Below are 25,948 nucleotides of genomic sequence, written 5' to 3' on the forward strand. Positions count from 1 at the left end.
GACCGACAGCAGCAGGTGAGACTGGGGAGCATCTTCTCCCGATCCAGATCAATAAGTACTGGTGCCCCCCAGGGGTGTGTTCTATCCCCACTCCTCTTCTCTCTGTACACAAATGACTGCACCTCATCGGACTCGTCCGTGAAACTCCTGAAGTTTGCAGATGACACCACTGTTATTGGACTGATCCAGGATGGTGATGAGTCTGCATACAGACAGCAGGTTGATCGGCTGGTACACTGGTGTAGTCAGAACTACCTTGAACTGAACCCACTCAAGACTGTGGAAATGGTGGTGGACCTTCAGAGAACACCACCCCCATACACCATCCTCAACAACACCGTAGCAGCTGTGGACCACGTCAGGTTCTTAGGAACCACCATCTCTGAGGACCTGAGATGGTCTTCACACATCGACACTGTTTGAAAGAAGGCCCAGCAGAGACTGTACTTCCTGAGGCAACTCAAGAAGTTCAACCTTCCCCAGGAGCTGCTGGTCATCTTCTCCACTGCCATCATTCAATCTGTCCTGTCTTCATCCATCTCAGTCTAGTTTGGATCATCCACCAAACAGGACAGGTCCAGACTGCAACGAATAATCAGGACTGCAGAGAGAATAATCAGAGCTGACCTTCCCTCCATCCAGGACTTATACAGGTCAAGGGTCAAGAAAAGAGCTGCTCAAATCTCTGCAGACCCCACACATCCTGCACATAAACTGTTCAGAGTTTTACCTTCAGGTGGCGCTACAGAGCACTGTTTACTAAAACCAGCCGCCACAGAGACAGTTTCTTCCTCCAGGCTGTTTCTCTGATTAACATTTAATAGAGTACAGAACAACAGCAACAGATGTTGCAAATGCACCTTTTTATTATATATGTGTATATTGTACATTGTAAATATGTTTATTCTGTAATGCAAAAATAAAACCAAAGAGCAAAGTGTACCGGAGTCAAATTCCTTGTTTGTATGTACGAACTTGGCAATAAAGCTGATTCTGATTCTGATTCTGATTCTGACTTTGGCCTTCCAAAGGTAACCAGTTCTGACAGTTTTATGTCCATGTGGTACTAATATAACATCAAAGGGAGAGACTGGACAATTTTAATTGTTTAATTACTGACAGAGTGGAACAGTAGAAAACTGTGTCATTTGCATAAAAATGTAATTCAGCATTCAAGGAAATATCACAAAGACAATTTATGTTAAAGAGTGAAGAGCAGAGGGCCTTGCATGGAACCCTGAGGAACTCCTGGTTGTTGATCCTGCTTTGCAAGTAAAAGAAGGTTTATAAGAACGTTCTTCTTCTGTAGACGCACCAATCGGGAGATAGTCTGCATAACTCCCGCCTCCTTGTCTGGCACTGGCCTCGCTCCCGTACATCTGATGATCGATAGGGCCGAGGTGACTAACTCTGATGTGACTTACCTCTACACTGAGGACCCAACTGTCTCCAGTATCGAGCCAAACTGGACCATCCTGAAGTGAGTTCATTAGATCGGTTCATTTCAGTTTTAAATACAGTTTATTTTTATACCATTCAATTTATATGCACAAATATATCATCCGTTCAGTCCAATCATACAGACACATTCAAAGTCAGTCACATTCATTCCAGTTTGATTCTGGTTATTAAACAATGCATTGAAATTTAGTTTATTGTTCAAAATATTTTATTAATTTTGAATTTTATTTGTTCAAACCTTATCTATATTTAGTTTTTTTTTTATCTGGGCAGCATTTTGGCCTTTGTGTTTGTTTTTAAGTGCTTTAAAAATTACGTTTGATTGTATGGGATTCAAATTGGTAGAAAAATTGCATCAAGTCATTGACTTTCAGCATTTCCTGATAATCAACCATGTAGCGACAGCGGATAGGAGAACTCCCTTTCAATGGCAAGAAATCTCTAACAGAACCAAAACCAGGCTCAGTGCACTGATCCAGGAGTACTTTCTATGGGAAGAAAAATGAAACATTAATGGTTATAGCTCCTTTAGTGGCTTCATCTAGGAGAGAAAGACAGCTAAGCAGATAAACTTTGAGCCAGTTTTCAAGTCTAGAGGATGAAAGAGAGCACAATTCAATTCAGTTTATTTATATAGCACCAATTCACAACACATGTTGTCTCAAGGTTCTTCACAACAGTCAGGTTCATACATTCCTATTAATCGTAATCATTGAACAGTTCAGTCAGATTCAGTTATTTATTCAAATTGGATAAAAAGTTTTTCTGTCTAAGGAAACCCAGCAGATTGCATCCAGTCAGTGACTTGCAGCATTCACTCCTCCTGGATGAACATGTAGAGACAGTGGACAGTCACTGGTGTTGACTTTGCAGCAATCCCTCATACTGAGCATGCATGTAGCGACAGTGGAGAGGAAAAACTCCCTTTTAACAGGAAGAAACCTCCAGCAGAACCAGAACCAGGCTCAGTGTGAGCGGCCATCTGCCACGACCAACTGAGGGTTTGAGAGAACAGAGCAGAGACACAAAGAGAACAAAGAAGCACTGATCCAGGAGTACTTTCTATGGGAAGGAAAAGTAAATGTTAATGGATGTAGCTCCTTTAGTCGTTTCATCTAGAAAGAAAGAACAGATAAACTCTGAGCCAGTTTTCAAGGTTAGAGTCTGAAAGAGAGAACATAGAGTTAGTCACAGTAGAAGCTCAGTCAGTAGCTATGTCTAGGAGAGAGAAAGGGTTAAACACTGAAAGACAGGGCCATGTGGATCATCTGTAGAAGGTGAGCATTAAGTTGTTGCCAGCAGAAGCTTGGACGATGCCCCCCTCCAGAAAGGTGTCACAGGTAGACACAGAGTCAGGCCAGGTGTAGCTTCTAGGAAGAGAAAAGAGAGAACATAAAGTTAAAAGCTGAAATAACAGCAAATAATGCATTATTGGAGAGTAGTATGAGAATGTAGCGAAGACGGTGAAAGTGGTCATTATGTCCTCCAGCAGCCTAAGCCTATAGCAGCATAACTACAGAGATAGCTCAGGATAAACTAAGCCACTCTAACTATAAGCTTTATCAAAAAGGAAAGTTTGAAGCCTAGCCTTAAAAGTAGACAGGGTGTCTGCCTCACGGACTAAAGCTGGGAGCTGGTTCCACAGGAGAGGAGCCTGATAACTAAAGGATCTGCCTCCCATTCTACTTCTAGAGACTCTAGGAACCACCAGTAAACCTGCAGTCTGAGAACGAAGTGCTCTGTTAGGAACATATGGACCAATCAGATCTCTGATGTATGATGGAGCTAGATCATTAAGGACTTTATATGTGAGGAGGAGAATAGATCCAAACGCACAAACTGACTCATCACCCAACTAATCAGAAGCATTCATCTGAATCCTGTCTGTTTCTTCAGTGGCAGCACAGTAATAACGGTCACAGGAACCCACCTTCAGACCATCCAAGAGCCTAAAGTCCGAGCCAAGTACGGAGGAGTGGAGACCAATAATGTAAGAGCTGTTTTATCTCCCACTGGTTCCCTGCTTCATCGTTGTTTCATCCCTCCTCTTCATCACAACTTTCCCCGCCTCTCCAGTACTGCACGGTGGTCAACGACAGCACCATGACATGTTTGGCTCCTGGGCTTATCTACAACAAACCGAACCCACCAGACGGGGCGCTGCGACCTGATGAGTTTGGCTTCATCTTTGACCAGGTAATACTCAGCCACAGAAAGGTTCTGAGGAGATTCTGCATCAGAAATGATTCTGACTCAGCCAAGTTTTGAGTTTATTTGTTTAAGATAGGGACATTGTATCCTGATAAATATCTGCAAAATAATTAGAAATAGGCTAATATTCATCTTATGTTCCTTGAATGAACTGGTGGTTCCTAATGGACCAGAACCAACCACATAAATAAAATGCATCATCATTGACTGCCGTTACATAGTTCTGCAGGGGATTAATCATGTTTTAAAGGTTTAGTAATACATGGAGAACTGGAAGAGAGAACTATCCTGGTTGTTGCTGCTCTTCCAGGGATATGGGATGGGATCAAAACGTTCTCCAACAGCAAACATCTAAGAACAATTTGGTCATGATCTGTGTATTTCCAGCATGATGGATCGCTGAAGGTTATCAGAACCCTGATATGCTGGACCCGTGGTCAGGAATATGCCTAGATCTTAACTTCAATCAAAACCTGTGGTCAGTTTTGAAAAAGCAGCTGGAGAAACAGAAACCATCTAAATGATCTACAGGAATGGGTCACCATGATTCTGAGATCCAGCATGTCAGAGATAATCGCAGAAGTTAGGATGAAGAGACAAATGCAGAAAATATGTTGCTAATTTGCAAACTTCCAGCATTTTTATTTGCATTTCTGTTCAGTGTAAAAAGCAGCATCTATAGAAATGTTCTATGATATGAAGTTCTGCTGCTGAATTTAAGTTCACTTCTCTTTAAAATGTGAAATTGAACCTGTTTGATATTTCTCCACCTGTGCAGGTCTCTTCACTGCTTGTCCTAAACTCTACCCCTTTCACCCACTACCCAAACCCCACCTTCGATCTGCTCGGAACATCTGGGATCCTAGAGGTGAAGCCAGGCTCCCCGATCATCCTAAAGGTGAGAGATTCACAGGAAGTGATGCGATGAGTTGGGATGAAGATGTTTCTTACCTGAGCTGGCCTAACAGGTGTGCGTTCTGTGCTTCAGGGCAAAAACCTGATCCCTCCAGCTCCTGGAAACAACCGCCTGAACTACACGGTCCTAATTGGAGAGTCTCCCTGCCTGCTGACCGTCTCTGAGAACCAGCTGCTCTGTGATTCTCCGGATCTGACCGGAGAACAGCGAGTCGTGGTGAGCATGAGTTTGCCTGGTTCTGTATGTATGAGGAACATCTTCCTTCGATTGAATCACAGCAAACAACATGAGGAGGCTGGAGAAGTTAGATAAAAAGTTATCAAGGGACCAGGACTCCACTCCTGCCCTGAGTGGAGACAAGTCCCCGGTTAACAAGACGGAGCCAAAAACCTCCATAAACAGACAAACAAAACCAAGATCCATCACGCTAACAGCCCCGCGGTAACACAAACCCGCTGCAGTCTGAAGCACTGAAAGGAATGAATGAAATCTTTATTCAAACATGTAAACTAGACATGTCAGCAGACGAAGAATGATGTAATACAAATAAGAATAGTAATCAAACAAAAAATTAAACCTTCATATTCATATTTATGACAAGAAAAACATTAAATATACATAAAAAGGATATTAAGCCGCAGGGATTTTCCAGTAAAGATTGACAGACATCTGAATCCATGAACTCTGTCTGTCTATCATCATCAGTGTTCAGGGTTTATAAAGTTCAACTCGGCCTTGGATCCAGGATTTATAAACACAGTATTTCAATCTGGATTCATCCTGGAATACCAGGAAATGGTACCCGCAGCTGAATACTTCTCATAAAAAATTTGCACGCTAATAAGACATTTTCAACACAGCTGCACAATGACAACAGAAGCACTGAATCTCTTACAGGTGTATAAAGCAGGTCCAATGAACATGGGTCACCTAGAAAGTCAAGATGTAGAGATGCAGAGGAAAAGGATCCTGAATTAACATATTAACAGTGGTGTCAACAATCCAGCTGCTGTGATGAATCAAAACTCCCAAATATATTTGTCATCATAGGTTTTTATTAAAAGGATTTTTTGTTTATCCTGGAATAATTTTTATAGGGTTCCTTAAAAATCTGCTGACTAAAAGCAAAACAGCTGAGGTTGGCATATTTTACTGTGTGTGAGGTGATGAGCAGGGTCATGTCAAACCACAGAAGCTCATCAAGCCAGACCTCTTCAGGTCCAGCTCCAGACTGGTTGACAGGGACAGAAACGTCAGTTTGCAGAGCATGGAGGAGGAGGAGGAGGAAGTTGTAAAGGTGAAAGTCATTAAGTTTAGCCACAGGGAGCCAAGGCTAATTGCTGTGATATCACACATTACACACAAACCCACACAGATTTATGTTTGCATCACTTCAGAGGACAAATGAAGCCGTAACACAGAGGCCAACATTAGTCAGTGAACACAAACACTCAAATAACAACCAGAAGAAAGCAAAATAATCTGAATGATTTTAAAAGGAGATCCTCTGCAGAGTTGACGGGATGCAATAAAGATACGTAGATACATATAAAAAGATACATACATGAGGACCTTTCTGTTGAGTCCTCACAGACAGAGATACGTTTCACATGAAATCACAGTAGTGATCAGGATCAGATACATTATTAACATGACTGATTATTAAACATCATCATTAATTCACTGGTTTGTTCAAACGGCTTTCAGCGGTTCAATCGATATTTAAACGCTGCGAAGAGGAAATGCTTTAATGAAACATTAATGCCACAAGGACCAGAGATAAAACACAGCACACCTGAACATCAGCAGGAGCTTCATAGAAAACTCCTTCAAGCTTTTATTTAAGGCTGTTATTTATTACATAGTTTCATTGTCCGATGAGCTAACCCCTCCCTCCTACTTCCCCATGTCTAAAGGGATTGTTCAATCCAGCTCTCCATCTAACAGGTCCAGACTTCCCTAAACCTGAAAGGTCTTACTAAGCAGGTTTACTGAAAGTTCTGTTTAAGCTGGTGTCGGGAAATGACTCGCCTAGCCTCTGACAGCCTTCATCCAAAAGTCTCGCCCTTCTTCAACTGGAGGTCTGGATGACTGAGTAGCCTCTCGCAGTCATCCACACCTTCAACAGTCACTTTTGTTCACGGCTGCTCATTCCCTAATTTTACAACAGGCTCTTGGTATATGGGCTAGGTTAATTTTAGTGGCTCAGCATGAGCCCTAAGGCGCTGTTTTAACAAACTTGACTAAGGCAACCTATAAAAACCTCCTAAAATATCTTAGAACCAGGCAACAAGACTTTTTACCACCAATGAAAAAACAAAAAAATACGGTGACTCAAATAATTGAATGTCCACGATTTAACTAGAATTTTATATGCTTTCTTTAATTAGTAACGCTTTAGCAGGGGTCAATAACAGCTTCAATTAGGCAACACAAAATCATTTAAATAATAGAAATGAATCAATCAACTCAACCTGTCTTTCTCTGATGCTGAAACTAGTGAGTTTGGAGAGGCTTTGAAGACGGAGGCTCAACCATCCACCTGATGGAGATGTTTCTTCTGGTAACAACGAGTGGTTTCTTGAAGGGAATACGACTTAATCTTCAGTTTTCTTCCTTTAAGTGGCAGGAACTGATACTCCAGACTTTGATGGTTAAACAGGATCTTTGTTATTTGTCTCTGAAGACAGTAGTTTCTAGAGGCTGAAGAGTTGAAGGAAACACGGAGACATAAATGAGGTTGATTTAGGACTTCCAGAAGCCTGAAACTTGGAGCAATCAGCTGTTCACCGATCAAGTTCACTTCTGTTGTCTGGATAAAAAGGCTTTAGATGAAATCAGATTCTTAATCTTGAGGAACAGTCCTTTCTGGGCTCACGGGTTGATCCTCTTATTAATGCAGTTGATCAGTGGGGCTGTGTCTCTGTTCCTTTTCCATCTAAGCTTCTTTTCTCCATCAGATCTTGTTCGCTGGTCTTCTGCGAGGAAACAACCCCGTTTCTGCTCTCATCATTGTTTTTATAGCGCTTGATGCTTTCACCGGTCAGGCCCTTATTAGGTTTCTTAGTTATTGCGCAACCTATTCAGCTCAGCTTCTTGATTATTGCTCAATACTTTAGTCATGGTCATTGTGACCTACTGATTCTGCTTCTCAGCCTTGGAGATGCCAAAAATAGCCACGCTGGTCTGTAGTCACATCCTCCCATCGCTGTCAGCATGCAGCTGGCTCTCGTCATTCCCAGTCATCCTCCAGTTCTCTCCCTAATCTGCTCAGTTTTAAACTTTACACAGTTTTACACATTTCATTCTTCAGCTTTCAGCATTCACTTTAAAACACAGTTACAAAACCATCACTTCATTCTTTTTATTCATGCTTTACAAATGATTAATGTTATATTTATTTCATATATAGCTGATTGAGAATGTCAAACCTTAATGTTTTTTCCTCTAATTCTCAGTTCTTAACCACATTTCAATCATACATATTTTAACTTGTTAATCAAAGATTACTAATTTTATTTAATACATGTGAAAGAATATAAAATGATCATACATCATTTCTTTGGATATACATGTTTATATTTTTGCAACAGATAAGACAGATAACATGTGGCTCCACACAGGCCTCTCCAGTCTCTCAGCTCCAGAATATAAGAACATGTTTGTTTCACTCCTCACTGCTTCAACTGTGTGTTTTAATAATTATTGCATGGATTACACATAAGGATATAAGGATATTTATTGTAGTTTTTATGGAGTTACTAAATGTTGCGTGGATTATATGGAAAGATCTCACCTTATTTTGACAATAGATTTCTATATTCAAAATAAAACAAATGTATTTTAACCTAAAGAAAATTTAATAAAAGAATAAATAGAGAATTTGTTTAACTAGTGCATTATTATTCAGGTGTTAAATTGTAATTATATCAAATGACAAAATTATTTCTTCAGCTATGTGGCTATTAGGATGAATTATTGTTTATTAAAATAATAATAATAATACATACATAGAAACAAACATACATACATATTTTTAATACATATATGTAAATAAACTAAAATATAGATAAATAATATTCTTAGAAAAGTAGATATTAGTAATAATAAGCTATATTTTTATATTTTTATTATAGGCGTGATTGTTTTGTTTAGATTATGTTTTCTGTACAAAAATATATTTAAAATATTTTTTTTCAAAATGTATTTTATTCCTTAAAATCAACTAAATCTCTTAAAATCCGCCTAAATTTTATTCCATCAATTCAAAGAAAAAACCTTTGTCCTTCACAAGCAGTGACAGTATAAATACGTCCGGATGGAGAAATGGCGGTGAGCCCACCTGTCCACCTGTCTCTCCTTTAGATCCAGGTGGGTGGTCTGGAGTACTATCCAGGTATTCTTCATATTTACTCTGACAACACCCTAACCCTGCCCGCCATCATCGGGATCGGAGCAGGCGGAGGCGTTCTGCTCATCGCCATCATCGCCGTGCTGATCGCTTATAAGAGGAAAACTCGAGACGCTGACAGGACGCTGAAACGCCTGCAGCTGCAGATGGACAACTTGGAAAGCCGGGTGGCGCTAGAGTGCAAAGAGGGTGCGTGCATCCTTTATTCCTTCCTTCCTTCCTTGGTTTATTCATGATAAGTCTGACCGTGGTCTTTCCACCTTGCAGCTTTCGCAGAGCTGCAGACTGACATCCAAGAGCTGACCAATGACATGGACGGAGTAAAGATTCCTTTCCTGGAGTACCGGACCTATACCATGAGAGTCATGTTTCCTGGGATAGAGGAGCACCCTGTCCTCAAAGAGCTTGATGTACGTATGACTGAGCACAAACAAACTCTGAAGTCACCTGTCAGTCTATCCTGAGGCCTTCTCTGGGAACTCAACGCTCCTTTATCCCTGCAGTCTCCTGCTAATGTGGAGAAAGCTCTACGTCTCTTCAGCCAGCTGCTGAACAACAAGATGTTCCTGCTCACCTTCATCCATACCCTGGAAGCTCAGAGGTCGTTCTCCATGAGGGACCGAGGGAACGTTGCCTCGTTGCTGATGGCTGCTCTGCAGGTAAGAACCTGAGGGTTCAGACTCTGAGAAAAGCAGACACAGGTTCTGTGGTTTTTACACATCAGCAAATGTTAACAACTTTTAAAAGCTTAGTATGAATGATCTTTATCTCATCTAACGACTGTTAATAACTGAGAGTTTGATGGGAAACCTCTAATCTGTTCTTTGTTTTATGTTTAGTATGTCGGAATGCAGTGTAGGTCCAGGAACGTCTTTAATATAGAAACTCAACCACAAATGACCAAGCACAGAACCTTGAGGGACACCACACATAATTTAGTCCCAAATTCCTGATCCCGGTCCCCAGTTCTTCATGTGTTCCTTCCTGTGATCCAGACATTGTTTTTATCTTCTAAAGTGGTCTGGATCAAGTTTCTGAGATGTCTTTTAGAGCTTTTCTTTGGATCATACACAGAGAGGTTTGATGGAAGATGGTAGGATTATAGGATGGTAATCAAACCATCGTATCACCCAAAGCCTGATGCCTGACTGAAAAAAGGCCTTTGCTGTTCACAGACAGGTCTTGAGTCTCTGTATCTCCTCAGGGCCGGATGGAATACGCTACAGTGGTGTTGAAGCAGCTGCTGGCCGATCTGATCGAGAAGAACTTGGAGAACAGAAACCATCCCAAACTGCTGCTCAGGAGGTCCATTCTATCACTTGGAATATTTTGACTGATACAACCCTATCTCATTGAGTAAATCCATGCCTGACCTTTGACCTGTGTCTGTTTAGAACTGAGTCTGTTGCTGAGAAGATGCTGACCAACTGGTTTACCTTCCTGCTGCATCGATTCCTTAAGGTACGCCATGTTCTCCTTGCTTCACCTGTCCTTTTTTCCTCCTGAAGTTTCTACTTAGGAGTCCAACCGACCAATCAGATCTCAGCATAGCTGTATTTATTCGAAGGAGAAACCGAGGAAATGTGGTGGCTGATGAATTTTAAAGCTCAGCCTGCTAATGCCCCTCCCTCCTAATCCTCCCACCTCCGCAGGAGTGTGCAGGTGAGCCTCTCTTCATGCTGTACTGCGCCATAAAGCAGCAGATGGAGAAAGGTCCGATTGACGCCATCACAGGAGAGGCTCGGTACTCTCTGAGCGAAGACAAACTCATCCGGCAGCAGATCGACTACAAACAGCTGGTAAAGCTTCACTCATTCATGGACAACATATCCTTCCACCACGCTGTTACCTGAGAAGTAGTTCCCAATGGTTCTCTGCAGGGAGGGCTCAGGCTACAGTTTCCCATATGCTAAGCTAGGCTCACCTGTGGACTGGGAACAGTTTCTGATCCAGTCCAGGTTTTTCCTGAAAGGACGGTGGAACCTAAAAACAGGATTTTATATTTAGCTTCCTTAAGGCCTCTGGATAAAGACTGTGCTACAACCTCAGCCACAGCGTTGATGGTCTTGGTGAGGACTTCAGGAAGCTTCTGGCTTTAGAGTGTGATTTGACCTGAAAGATTAATAGCATGCACAGAAGGATCAGACTGAGGTTCTGCTGGTTTATTATGGCAGCATATTGGGCTCCTTGGTGGGGCATGGTGACAGCTGAGTATCCATAACAGATGGAAGGGTCTTTTAAACTGATCTGATTGTTTTTCTAAACATTTTACAATAAATATTTGAATTAAGATTAATTAAAATCTTTGGCATGTTTAGAATTATTTACTTTTTGTAATACTTTAATTCATTTTTATTAATGAAATGAATGAAATCTTGGAAACACCTGGAAATATTCCTAAAATAAAGGTTGGTTTTTCTTATTTTTGGTGCTGGTCCATCCCCCGGTCCTGGGCCGCCCCACATCCAGAAGCAGGTCCCAAAAGCCCAGTTTCTGTTGCATCATTCCCAGTGATCCTATGGCGGGTACTGGTCTGCCAATTCAAGGTTTTCAGGGTGTAAGGAGGGTAATTCAGAACCAGGACAATAGATTTACTGCAGATAGCTCTGGAACAGCACCGAAATGGAAAAAACACACGGGAACATAGCATATTTCCACTCTGATGTCTCCATCTCTCCTTCAGACACTGATGTGCATCCCTCCAGAGGGCGAAGCCGGAACCGAGGTGCCAGTGAAGGTCCTGAACTGTGACACGGTGACCCAGGTCAAAGATAAACTACTGGACGCCGTTTACAAAGGAATCCCGTTCTCTCAGCGACCTCAGGCCGACGACATGGACCTCGGTATCTGCTCACACCCAATGATCACATGATCCCATGTTACAGTAGCTGTTTTACGCCACACAGGAGGGTTCTGGATGTGGTTGTCATGAGTTTCTGACCCGTTCATGTTGTCAGGAAGCTATGAAACAACAGAAGACAAAGGTTTTGTGTCTGTGTTGTGTTCTCAGAGTGGCGACAAGGTCGACTGACCCGAATCATCCTGCAGGACGAAGATGTGACGACAAAGATCGAGAGCGACTGGAAGAGGCTGAACACGCTGGCTCACTACCAGGTACAGAACCTTTCTGAGTAAACCAGGAGCAGGTCTCAGCTGCAGAGACCTTAAACCCTGTCAGATGTTTCTGATGCTCCTAATTCTGTTGGAAGCAGGAAGGATGAGGTTCTGTTTGGTAAATAGTGACAGTCTGGTAAAGCATATGTTGCTGATCTGAGGTTGGACGGACTTTACTGTGATGGTTTTTTATTTCCTCACTCCTAAAACTTTAGCATCAAAACAGGATGTTTGTACTTTTCATCCTGGTTGTTCATTACAGCTTAAATCCGGAAGCAGCAGGACTGAAGGGATAATCAGAGTGGGTCGCAGTTAGAGCATAATAATTATACTGATAATAACAGCAGGTCTGAATGCAGACAGAAAACATTCCCTCCTCTGAATTAAAACGTCAGGCGGACCGTGCTGCCTCGCTCTCACACAGAGCTCCAAATCAGGCCCGGTTCTTCAGACTTGCAGTGACTCGCTCACTGTGTATCAAGATTGTTGACAGGATAACAATCGACTGATTGAGAGGACAATTAGCCCGCCGACTGATTGATGTGTGGCTGTGCGTTGCCAGGTAACAGATGGCTCGCTGGTGGCGCTGGTCCAGAAGCAGGTTTCTGCCTACAACATCGCCAATTCCTTTACCTTCACCAGATCCCTGAGCAGATACGGTAAGCTGTACCTTATTTTCCTCTGTTTCACTGAGTGTGCTTCTGATTTACCAACAAGGTGTGCGTGGCTGGATCAGAACCTGATGGGTTGTCCCTGCCAGGAGCCCAGGCTTTTAAAATAAAAACTACTGCAGTTGCCTCAGTAATAATTTATTTTATTGGGAAAAAATGTCATGTATAAAATGTTTTTATATTATTAAGCACATTTTTAAAAGAGAATTTAATAGTTTTTATAATAATGAGTTGGGAATTTTATATACATTCTTTTATTTCACAATTTCATTGTCACTGTAAATATTTTTGTTGTTCATTCACATGGATTTCATGTTTTATTTATTTAGTTTTTAGGACTGTGGCGTTCCACACTAAACTGCAGAACAGACAGGAAAAATTGCGATAGCTAAGCCTGACCGCTAGCCGCAACGACGGCTGTCACTCAGTCAGCATCTCATGTCTTCAGACGAGAAGCTTCATGACATACGCATGCAGCGCTGCATGTTTGAGGGAATAGTTGTTTTAATTCCGGATTAATCACCTAAAGATTTATCCAGCGGTGCAAGCAATTTAGAATATTCTATCCCTCTGTGCCCATCATTTAAAAAGAACAGTGTGAGTGTGGGCTGGAAGCCTGGAACCCAGTGTTTCTGGAGCTCCTTTCCACCATCAGACTCTTCAACAAACATCCAATAAATCATGGCGTTTTTGGGTTACTTACTGCTGAAATATCAATATTATACATAAATGTGAAGTATATGTATAAAAATCAGTTTCATCGTTGCTGCGTAGAAGCGTCCGTTTTTCCTGTACGTGCTTTTAAACATTTGTATTGTCCTTTCAGAAATTCCCGTGTTTTCCCATGTTTCTGGATACAGTTTTTCACTGTGTTTGATTGCTGCGGTATCAAGAGTTTTCCCTTGTGTGGGATAAATAAACGCTATTCTTTTCTATCATATGTAACACAGTCAATGTGAAAACAAATAATAATGCAATTAATTGTATCAAAAATGTTTTCTTTTGAAAGCTTTTCAAAACTCCAACAGAGATGTACCCAATGTTCTCCACATCCCCAGCCTCAGGATTCATGTCCTGGTCCACATCCTCCATTTCCTCCACATCTGAATCAGCAGAAGCAGCTTTAGGGATGTCTGGCAGTTTAGGAGTCTGCCTGAGACACACCCAAACCACACAAAATGCTTCCACAGCAGCAGTTCAGGATCTGTACCAAACTGCACATATGCCATTACAAAGTTTGAGCCGTTGTGCGTTGTGGTCCTGGTCACCTTGTGTTGCAGATGGTACTTTTAATGAATGTCCACCATGGCCTGGGCAAAAACATCAAAAGTGTGCTGTCCCCTGATCCGACAGCAGCCCGTGACAACGTGCTGTCTTGTGTGGGTCAAGGGGTCAAGCCAGTGTGCTGTCATCCCCAGGTAGGACCCATTGTGATCCGACCAGCAGTCAGCAGTGGTCTCTACCCAGGAGATGTCCTCGAGCAATCCATAAAATAAAAAAAATAGAAATAGTAAAGAGACATGAGTTGCAAAGTTAAGTTCAAAATTCAAAGTTAATATACATACATGCATTTTTACATACATTACATACATATCTCATTTGTGGACATCCTGAAAGTGCGTCCAAGTCTACCTAGAAGAACTGATGCTGTTCTGAAGGAAAGTGTGGTCACACCAAAAATTAGATTTCTCTTTTGTTCATTCACTGCATTTTGTTGATTGATGAAAATAAATGATTAATACTTCCATTTCTGAAAGCATTCTTTGTTTACAGTATTTTTCACATCTGCCGAAAAAATAGACATATATATCTATATATCTATATAGATATATATGTAATTGTTTTTCAATGGGAGGATTAGGTCAATTTTGCTTTTGCAAACAAATGTGCTGGTTTTTGTGTTGCTTAATTTAAGAGACTGAGACTGAGAAACTTTCAAATAAAATAATTATTCTCTGTCTCTGGGATCCCTGACAAACAGTTTGACAGGGTTTATTTTCATCCCAAAAATATTAATTTAAAATACAAACAATATAAATATATTTCCCATGAAAAGTTGTGAAATAACTTCCTCCAAGGAACAAGTTTTAGAGTTGTAACTTATTATTCAGTAGTTTATACATATTATAATTTTGACATTCAATTTTTTTCTAGCAACTATTTTCAATGTGATTTGAGTTTCCATATTTATCAGCTGAGATGTTTAGAGAATTATTTTGCAGGGCAAAGCACACTTTTACTTGTATGCATTATTTAGACTAAAACCACTGTTGTTAACATGCTAATGATAGCATTAGCATGCTTGGTTGGCTCAGGTCAATCTGAAACAGATTGATCATTAGCCTCATGGTATAATTACCTAAGTCATATTTGCCAAAATTTCTGTTTGTCAGTATATGTACACCATAAATGTCTTGGTTCTCATCTGTTTGTCCCATCAGAGTCCTTACTGCGGACGTCCAGCAGTCCTGACAGCCTAAGATCCAGAGCTCCAATGATCACTCCAGACCAGGAGACAGGTACCATAGAAGCCCATAGTATACTGTCATGATGTTCTTCAAATTCCCAATTGGCATTTCATTATTCAAAAACTGAAAATGTGGGACCTCATCAGTAATTTTGCTCCTAACTGGAGAACCAGAGGGCTCCTGGAGGTTCAAGGTCCACTCAGTATTTTTGCTTGACGACCGCTGAAGCTCCATCATTGTGTGTTTTGCAGGAACTAAACTGTGGCACCTGGTGAAGAATCACGAGCACAGTGACCAGAGAGAAGGAGACCGGGGCAGCAAGATGGTCTCTGAGATCTACCTGACCAGACTGCTGGCCACCAAGGTAACACCTTGGTGGCATCTCAGAGACAGTCTGATTCAGACAAAAAACCCAAGAAGAGAACAGTCTTAGTTCAGACGGTTGTCTTTACTTGTTCTCTGGATAGGTCTCTTTTGGAGAGCCGTTTTATTCAAAATTAAATAAATACTGCTATTGATAAATTATTAATAAATATTCCATGAAATAAAACAAAATAATTATGTTAAAAGAAATGTTCATCTTATTTTATTTAATTCATTTCAAGATTTATTTAATTTAATTAAAGATTTATTTATTTATTTCATAATGCAATTTTATTTCATGGAATATTTATTAATAATTTATCAATAGCAGTATTTATTTATTTATTTAATTTTGAATAAAAAGTCCCCAAGTTGTAGATGCTTTCATCTATTTTTAATTTGTAAGTTCTACTCTTATTTAGCTTAGGATTCCTGTTTTTATTTAAAGGAACAGATTGTTTTTCTTCTAGTTTTCAGATGATCAGAGTCTAACAGACGTTTACCTAAAAAGCTGCCATAACAGAATAAATATCAGATTACAGAAAACTTGTTTTTATTTACGTTCATATTTTTGTGTGGTCAGTTTGATTTAAAATCTACTTTTGATTTAAGATGTTTTTTTATTGTTCTGACACATTTCAATTCATGCCTGTACATTGTCCTTCCACCACCAGGGGACACTGCAGAAGTTTGTAGATGACCTTTTTGAGACTGTGTTCAGCACCGCCCATCGTGGCTCTGCGCTCCCGCTGGCGATTAAATACATGTTCGACTTTTTGGACGAGCAGGCCGACAAACGGTCAATCACTGACCCAGACGTCCGGCACACCTGGAAAAGCAACTGGTGAGCCACAAATCCCATGAATTTACTCCCTGGATACCTTCCCTAGACCTATGTGAGTAAATCCCATCTGTATGGTCTGCAGCCTTCCTCTCAGGTTCTGGGTGAACGTCATTAAGAATCCTCAGTTTGTGTTCGACATCCATAAGAGCAGCATCACGGATGCCTGCCTGTCAGTGGTGGCGCAGACCTTCATGGACTCCTGCTCAACATCTGAACATCGGCTCGGCAAAGACTCACCATCCAACAAGCTGCTCTACGCTAAAGACATCCCCAACTACAAGAGCTGGGTTGAGAGGTAGAAAACCAGTTAGCTAATTACTAATTTACTCCAGGATTTCCCTTTTTAAAGTCAAGGTTCCAAATCTAGAATTTTAATGTATCACAGCTTTTATGCCAAACTTTAAAAGCATTAGATGAAACACTTTACAGATAGTTTTCCCCATTAGTGGCAGATGAGATTTGATTTAATTATGATATCCGTTTATGTTTTATTGATAAACAACAACATCATCTCCATACAGCTTTAGTCTGAAACGTGTTTCAGCGGTTTTTTGATGTATAATTTCAAACAGTATTTGACTAATAAGAGAAACCCGCAAATATTCCCACATTTGTTGGATTTTTGTAGGTATTATTGTATAATGTTACTAATTTTGACACATTTACAGTTTTAAATCAGACGTTTTAGTAGAACCATCTTTAAAATTAGTCCACAAACTTTCAAATGTTTATGGTCATATTCAAGTTTTCATCATATAGTGGCAGATTTTGTCAGGGAAATATAAAATACCATTAAGATAGAACAGATACAGACTTTCTTTAGTTTAGGACCAGAAGCTGGTACATCAGTTACAAACAGATCATAAAGCATTAACCGCAGATAAAGTCATCTGTCTGACGTTGCTGTTTGTGTCATGAAGGTACTACAGGGACATCTCGAAGATGCCCAGCATCAGTGACCAGGACATGGACGCCTACCTGGTGGAGCAGTCCCGCCTCCATGGCAACGAGTTCAACACACTAAGCGCGCTCAATGAGCTCTACTTCTACATCAACAAGTACAAGGAAGAGGTGAGGCTGCTTGGTCTAAAGTTTGGAAGCTGTTCAGTCAACCTCCTGCAGTTCTGCCACATCATCATATTAGTTTCCCAGAAAACTACCTCAGTTTGGTACTCACTCACTTATTGCAATGTATTGAAATATACATTTAGACTGTGTCAGTCTGTTTAGCTCTAAACTCGACTTCAAAAATCTTAATGATAATGTTTTCCTACCAAATCATCAGAAGAAGATCCTGATCTGTTGCCAACAGCAGGAACAACTTTCATGTCTGAGAGAATCTTTTTCTTTTCTAGCCTCTTCTTCAAGTGCAGGTCCTCAGGGTCATTTACTTGGGTCTCCCCTCTAGGCTTCATTTGGGTTTTATCCACGGGACAAATCAGGGGTTCTTTACAGTCATCTTTTAATCTTTGTCTGGTTCTGGTTCCAAAACTATTCTTCAAGTTTTTAAAAGATAAAAATTAACAATTTATATAATTAAACCGGTTAGCTGTCCGGTCTCAGCTGTCCTTTATGTTTTCTTTACTATGCCTCAACATTAATGTTCCAGCATTCAGTAATTTAATATTTGAGTCCCTGACTGAGAACCTACAGATCAGAGTTCACTCAAATGAATAATAAAAAAGGTTCGTTTTTGGTATTTAGACCACTTTAAAGCAGGCTTTTAAACTGGACCAGTGAGTGCCAAATTGGGTCTGCTGTACTTGCCTAAAAAAGTTGGGCTAGACAGAATCTGTCCTGGTTCTTTAAATGGTACCAATCTAAATTATTTTAGAAAACAGCATCGTGGAATTTACTGATGATTTCACCAAACTACCGGGGAAATATTTTCAAGGTAAGTAACTCAAATGTTGAGAATCTTAAAGAGCTGGCAGGAAAATGAGGTAACCCTGAAAAATGCTTTTCAAGCCTAATGACTCATATTGTCATTAACAGCTCAGGTGTCTCAGAAATTAAAACATGGATGACTCTAAACTTTCTGAATTATTGTGAGCATTAAACTGGACTTGTGATCTTTGTACCAGTGGGGATTTTAAAACCCTTAAGGTTCTGTGAAACATTTTGAAATAAATCCTAGGTGTAATGTTGGTTGATGATCTATAATAAAAGATTCAGCTTTAATAGCTCCTTTAACTGAGGGTTTTATCTGGGGCTAAATCTGTTCAATTCAATTCAAAAATACTTTATTAATCCCAAATTCAATGCTGTATTGATGATGTCAGAAGGTTGATAAACACTGTTCCAGTGTCCCGACTGCTCCCAGTAATGCTCTTTATGGTTGTTACCAGCTTGGCGTTGTTCATAAAAGCATGGACTTCCTGTTCTGTGCATGCTGTCACCAGCTCATCATGTATCTTATGACCTGTTTTAAGGTTTTGTGGTTTTTGAGGTACTCAGTGAAATTGGTCTGTTATATGACTCCGACCTCTAACCTTAGTTTCTTCCAGGTGACTCAGATCTGCTAATTGTTTATTGTCCTGAGGAGACACAAAGCTGGTACAGAAGAGTTTGGGGAAAACCTGGTCTGATCTGGAGAGACGGCATCCATCCCACTTTGGATGGAGCAGCTCTTCTTTCTAGGAATCTGGCCGAATTTATTAGTTCTCCAAACCTCTGACAACCCAGGGTTCAGACCAGGAAGCAGGGTTGTAGTTTAACACTCCTCTCTGCAGCTTCTGTACTGCTACCCACCCATTACCCTATTAAGACAGTGTCTCGCCCACGGCCAAAATTGAATAGATTAAAAAATAATTTAAAAGGAGGAAATCAGGAAAATCTCATAAAAATAAACACAACTCAGACTAAAAATAAAAATAAAACAATTAAATGTGGCTTACTGAACATAAGATCTCTCTCTTCAAAGACTTTGTTAGTTGGTGACCTGATTTGTGACAATCAGATTGATTTATTTTGCCTCACAGAAACCTGGCTGCAGCAAGAGGATTATGTTACTATAAATGAGTCAACTCCTACTAATTATTAAAATTTTCACATTCCTCGAAATACTAGGCGAGGAGGAGGAGTAGCAACCATCTTTCAGTCTGATTTATTGATTAGTCCCAGACCAATCAATAGCTACAACTCTTTTGAATATTTAATCCTTAGTTTTCCTCATCCAAATTGCAAAGCACTAAAACCACTTCTGTTTGTTGTTTTGTACCGTCCACCAGGCCCTTACTCTCAATTTTTAGATCAGTTTTCAGACCTTTTATCTGATTTAGTGTTAAATACAGATAAAGTTATTATAGTAGGGGGATTTTAACATTCATGTTGATGCTGAGTGATAGCCTAAATATAGCATTTAATGCTATCTTAGACTCAATTGGCTTTGATCAAAACATTAACAAACCTACCCACCTTAGAGAGACTAAATGTACATCCTTCAATCAAACGGAGTGTGAAAATTTTGACAGGTGGGCGGGACTTCCGGTGGTGGGCCTTCCTGTGACGTAACCGGATATCATCATTAACCGGATGTTGTCTTTACAAGGAAGCGAATCTTTCTAAGTGTATGTTTTTAGATGTTTTTTACATCTAAAAACAAAACATGTAGTTTATCCACTTTAAAAGGTCACTCAGGTTAATGCAGGGACATCACACAAAATTCTGATAAAAAGAGAAAACCTGACAGAATTGTAAATTAATTTTGTTTTAACACAAGTTATTTAAATGGATATTTTTACATCTAAAAAACAAGGAGACAAAAAGTAGATACAGAACCTTTCTTCCTCTGCTCAAATATTTGTGTAATCTAATCTGCACCAGTAACTTGTAGAGATGATCTAAAACAGAGAAATAAATGAACTGAAAAAAAAAAAAAATAAAGGTTATAAAATCCTCAGTCACTGTTTATTGAATTAAGGCATCACAGCTGTTTCTTGCGTATTGTCTCAGACAGTCTTCACACCAACTGTAGTCCAAGTAATTAAGACGACCGTGCTCCTCCCTGGCCCAAAGTGTCGAGCATTGTCTGACAATTACCATTCCCTGTTTATTGAATTAACACGTCTGTGCTGTTGCTGAGGTGTCTCGGGGGGGGTGTGGCCAAGGGGCGTAACTAAGCGCGCTGATAGGATTTTGTCATTAGGGGGCGAATCTAGAATCAACGAATTAAAAAAACAGAGGGGCGTTCTTCAGTGTTTGTTTTAAATACTAGCGGAAAATGCAACAATTTACCTGCAGCATTCGCTGGAAAAGAACACTTGTTGAACAATGGTTAGAGTTAAGAGAGTTTTTCATCAAACCGGGGAGAAAAGCAAGATGTGCCAAGATGATGAACAACCATCTACATCATCTATTTCCTCGTCTGAGATACCTATCGGAATTCCTATCGTAACATACTCTGCAGATGATGATTAAACTTCACCAACAACAATGGATGAAAAACAGGCCTCAGGTCAGCTAAGACGTACGTCTCTCCTGTGTGAAACCCCAGTAACCGTCTACAGGCATACGCGCCGTGAATTGGATGCCCCGAAGAAATCAACATATTACCTATGCAAGGTACAAAGGCCTCCGTTTGACACTCTGCAGGAAGAGTGGTCTTTGGAACCATATGGACTGAGCGGTAGCTGGGGGTATATTTTCATGTACGAAATAGGAGAGCTCTGCCTGTATCAATTGGATCAAGACAAGGTATTTAATGGATCATTGGCTCTGTGTACTCTCACCCACAACGACTGGGCTGTGTTACGACTGGCAATCCCACACCTTAACGATAACCCTGAATCAGTCTCAGTGTACGAAAGGGAGGATGAAGATGAAAGCTCTCCTTGACCAGCAAAAAGGATGAGAATGTGTCCTTCCGATGTTGAAATAGCTGCGAGAGAACCTCTCTTTAGTGCAGTGTGGGGGTCAAAAATCACAGCAAATGGCCGCTGGTCTTTTCAGGCAAGCAAACGCAAGAATAACCAGACGACCCCCTCAGATCTGTTTGTGTTGGAGGCATTCAATCAGAACTGCGGTGTATTCAAGACTGTGCTGGCTCTACCGTATGATGCTTGGGTTGAGAAGATGAATGAAATTGGACAGCGTCTTTCCAACCTTTTCGAAAACTCACGCTGCTGGATTGATGTTATGTCAGTGAAAAGAATCCTGACGTTCCCTGTTGTGGATCTAAAGCCCACCCTCTTTTGAGGACCCACTCCCCTTCTTGAGGACCCTCCCAACTTCCTGCGCTATATATCAGGGTCTAACTGCGGGCTCACAGACTCTTCTTCTTCATAACGGCGGGCGGCAGACCTTGAGAATGTATGGAGCGTACGGGAAAACACTATACTGGGACCTCTACAGCCAGCAAGAAGAGACCGTCTTCTCTCCCGATCATGATGATGAAAGCTTCAACACCGGGCCGTATCATTCACCTTCTCCAGACCTCTACTCACCAGCCACCTCATCGTCACAGCTCTTTGAGTCCCTATTCAGTTCAGGGACACCGACAGGATACAACCTCAGATTGTATCATCCGCCTTCACCCGGCCTCTATTCACCGCTATGCGTGGCTGAGTCTGTACACACAGATATCCAACCTGAAGACAAGAGAGTGATCGTGGAGGACGAGGCAACCATCAGCTACTCACCCTCCCCACAAACTCCAGACCCGATACCTGCTCCTCAGCCTTCACCAGAGGAGGAGAGTAATCAGGGTGATGAAATTGACGGCTGGATCTCAAGCGCTCTCATCAATACGGTGAAAACAGCGATACTTCATTTATTCAACATAACCTGTTTGAACTATGTCAAAGAAACCTGTTATGGGTGCATTACGAACCACCCGAGCCAACGACAGCATCCGTGCCTGGAGATATTGGAGGAAGAGTATTACCAGATCAACTTTCAACGCTTCGTGCGACAACTCGTAAACCCCAAGCTCCTTCCTGCTATTCAGATACTTCTGACACTTCGACGCATACAAGCAGATGACTTCAGAGTGAAAACGATTGCAGAGACGGTTTTATATGAACTGAAATCGGTACAAGGCTTCCATAGTGCAATCACTGATATGTACGATAAGATGAGCGGTAATGATTGTCTCAAGCAGCTTAACTCTGTCTCAGAGTGCTACGATCCAATCTCAGATGATTGATGACTTGTTTTGTCTTTTCTGTATTCTCTCTCGGCTTTCTACTGGTATACATATATAACAGTTTTGTTTTTTTTAAAGATTGCAATGTTTGAATTGATCTTTATTATCTGAATGTGTTTTTTTCTGTTTCTCTATTAAATACGGGTACAAAATAAAAAAAAAGAAGTATAAATATTCCCTCAGGTGTTTGTTTTTTCATTATTTAACAAGTAGTCGTCAGAGTGAGCATAAAACTGGGATGTCTGAAAGAACGATCATGTATATGAAATGTATATTGCAACCCATCAAATCCGGGAAGTTTAGGGGGTTTAGAAAGGTCGGGGAAGAAGGTAGCGGTTGAAAAAGTTAAAGATTTTTTATCGGGAGAAGATACCTATACTCTACATAAACCAGCAAGAATAAAGTTCCCGAGAAACAGAGTTTTTGTCACCAGACCATTGAGACAGTTCCAAGCCGATCTCTGTGACATGCAAGCTCTGGCCAAGGAAAATGACGGTTACAATTATTTATTAACACTTCTTCAACACTCTAGCTTATATGATGGGTGTGAAACCAGGGGAATGGATTCATGTATCTGAACCAACACTGGCTCCTTTTCCAGCAGATATAAAGGCTGGTTTCTATCACCTATACTGCTACAGCGACGTGGTCAGCCCGCAAATAGTAGGCGACACTTTTGCGCCTTTACTGCGGACCGTCAAAGTACAAGGCGACTTCAGTGATATGGTTACTCTGATGTTTAACCCCGCCCACTACCTTCCAGTTTCCAGAAGACATATTGAAAATATCCATATAAAAATTCAATTGGACCAAAATGTTCTTGTAAATTTCGTCTATGGAAAGACCGTCATAAGACTACACTTCAGACCGGTGATATCACAACGTAGCCTGAGATAAATTTTATTTGTATAAACTATTCCAGAGATATGTATATAACCTCTAAGACTGATTGATTATCATTCATATTACGCTGGTCATTCAACACTGCATCAAGCAGGCAAGAGAGAACATGGCACAGCTAAGTCTGAGACGTGATCCAAATCGCTTTGTAAATTACTATGTAAGTCAATCAGGCGGTAATCTGCCAGGGTTTTATGGGGCCCCGGTTATGTACGGACGTGGAATTGGATCATTATTTTCAAAATTATTCCGCTTCGTATCCCCTCTGGTTAAAAAAGGATTTGCAATTGCAAAACCCCATCTTAAAACGGCTGCATCAAATATCGCTTCGGATGTCATCGGTAGAGCCGTGAGTAAAATGAGTGGTTCTACACACACCGACGGTCAAGAAGGTTCAGGAATTATGGTTTTATCCAAAAGACCCAGAATCAGACCCCCTGGTGATCGTTTAAGGATGGTTAAAAAACAACGACAAACGCGAAAAAGGAGATCAGTCGCAGCTGACAAACGAAGAGGAAGGAAGTCATCCACAAGTTTTGATATATTTAAATAATGGCTCTTTTACATAACAAATCATCAGAGTGCACGCTGGCAGAGTTGGACTTATTTTCTGACCCGATGACGCAGCTATCGATCGAAGATAAAATTTACACCGAGATCCAGCCTTTATCAGCAATCACTGATGGAGGCCCGATCGAGTTTTTCATTCCGGGAGACGGAGAAAAGTATCTGGATCTCAACGATACGCTGTTGCATCTCAGAGTGAAAATTACTAACGAGAATGGAACAAACCTGCCAGATGATGCACCTGTAGGGCTCATCAACTACCCGTTAAACACCATCTTCAGTCAGTGTGACGTCACTCTCGGAGATCGAATGATTTCACAATCCAGCGCTACACATCCATATAGAGCCATGATTGAGACATTGTTAAACTTTTCGGAGGATTCTTTAAAAAGCCAGTTTAGCTCTGGTCTTTTTTATAAAGACACTGCAGGTGCTCTGAACTCTATTGTTACAACTAACGGCCCTAACCAAGGTCTTAACAGCAGAGCAGGCTTTACGGCAAATTCCAGGGAGGTACATCTCCTAGGCCCCCTGCATGCAGACATATTTTTCTGCGAGAGACTTCTTTTAAACTCTGTTGACCTTAAAATTAAACTTACAAGAGCCAATGATTCTTTTTGTCTCATGGCCGCAAGAGACTCCACTTTCAAACTCAGGATATTAGGAGCATCTCTTTTGATCAAAAAAGTTACTGTCTCTCCAGCTGTACGACTGGGGCACGCTTCAGCTTTAATGAAGGCAAATGCTCTGTATCCACTTTCACGTGTGAATGTAAAAACATATTCCATATTATTGTCCGGTGTGTCACTCATACCAGTGTATGATGTTCTGAGAGACATTATCTCCTGATGATTCCACCCACTAGATCACCGATCAAGGGTGCAAGAGCCGTTAAGATGGGGAGAATAACCCTAACCCACCTCGTTGCTTTTTGAGAGCCAGCTGTTTAGTTTTTATCCCGGTTCTTTTATCACCCAACAATCTGATGATATTTCTTTGTTTCTTCAATTGTCGGTGTTGAGAGGGTGATAGTTTAATGTTACCTTTTAGGATATTCAGAGCAATCTCGCACAGAGCCTGAATAAAGTCGGGAGAGCAGTGTGCGAGAATATCTTTACGTTTCTGTGGACAGGCCTGGTACAAAGCTCTGAATAATGGTAAATTCCTTTTTATACGCGCTGACATGATGACTTACTTTGTTCTGGGTACGTACACAGCAGGCCACTGCTGAGGAAGTATCCCCGTTCTCAGTCTGAAATGTTCTGGGCAGGTAGGCGTAAAATCGATGATTAAATATCCATGAGCTTCTCTCGTTGCGTCTTCAAAACTCTCCAAGAAGAGACCCTTTTGAGATGGAAACATTTGGCGGGCCAGTATATTCAGCTGGAGTTTATCTCTCGGGTTCTTAAACAACACCATATAATTACAGTTCAAACTAATAGTGCGACTGAACTTTCCCTGATGAAAAACATTCTGAGTCAACATCATAACACTCATATTACGATGGTGACGAAACTGGGTAAAGACCTTCATCACGTTTTCATCATCTGAGGCTTGAGCAATAACATCGTCTAGAATAATCAGATGATTCTGATCAGGAGGAGACAGGTTTTCGTCTTCAAAAGAATGAGGCAATCCTTCCACAAAGGTAATATTTTTATTCATCTTCTGTAATTCAGCATACATCGGCTGAAAAGATGTGTAAATCCATACAATATTTTCTGGAACAACATCCATGACATGATTACAGTTCTGCAAAACAATTTTTACAAAAAAGGTTTTTCCACAACCACTGGGTCCTATTATCATACATGAGAAAGGCGCTCTAAATCTAGGATCAAAATCAATCTCCATGGACCTTTTTATTTTATTTCTTC

At 40.8% G+C, this 25,948-nt stretch overlaps 1 protein-coding gene across 2 annotated transcripts in view; it reads left to right on the plus strand.

Moving 5' to 3' along the window:
- plxna3 (plexin A3) overlaps positions 1–25,948 on the plus strand; it is a 182,819-nt gene that overhangs the window by 141,268 nt on the left and 15,603 nt on the right. For both annotated transcript variants that reach the window (XM_047360453.1, XM_047360380.1), the window contains exons 19-37: positions 1,310–1,480; positions 3,358–3,451; positions 3,538–3,657; positions 4,451–4,570; positions 4,661–4,804; positions 8,954–9,188; positions 9,267–9,409; positions 9,503–9,658; positions 10,204–10,304; positions 10,394–10,460; positions 10,652–10,798; positions 11,683–11,842; positions 12,010–12,113; positions 12,676–12,772; positions 15,226–15,303; positions 15,504–15,616; positions 16,290–16,459; positions 16,542–16,754; positions 17,380–17,530. In XM_047360453.1, the coding sequence (XP_047216409.1) occupies positions 1,310–1,480; positions 3,358–3,451; positions 3,538–3,657; positions 4,451–4,570; positions 4,661–4,804; positions 8,954–9,188; positions 9,267–9,409; positions 9,503–9,658; positions 10,204–10,304; positions 10,394–10,460; positions 10,652–10,798; positions 11,683–11,842; positions 12,010–12,113; positions 12,676–12,772; positions 15,226–15,303; positions 15,504–15,616; positions 16,290–16,459; positions 16,542–16,754; positions 17,380–17,530 (2,584 nt within the window). The remainder of the gene's footprint in view (positions 1–1,309; positions 1,481–3,357; positions 3,452–3,537; positions 3,658–4,450; positions 4,571–4,660; positions 4,805–8,953; positions 9,189–9,266; positions 9,410–9,502; positions 9,659–10,203; positions 10,305–10,393; positions 10,461–10,651; positions 10,799–11,682; positions 11,843–12,009; positions 12,114–12,675; positions 12,773–15,225; positions 15,304–15,503; positions 15,617–16,289; positions 16,460–16,541; positions 16,755–17,379; positions 17,531–25,948) is intronic.

The sequence above is a fragment of the Girardinichthys multiradiatus genome, chromosome 1 (assembly GCF_021462225.1).
Source record: "Girardinichthys multiradiatus isolate DD_20200921_A chromosome 1, DD_fGirMul_XY1, whole genome shotgun sequence".
NCBI lineage: Eukaryota > Metazoa > Chordata > Actinopteri > Cyprinodontiformes > Goodeidae > Girardinichthys > Girardinichthys multiradiatus.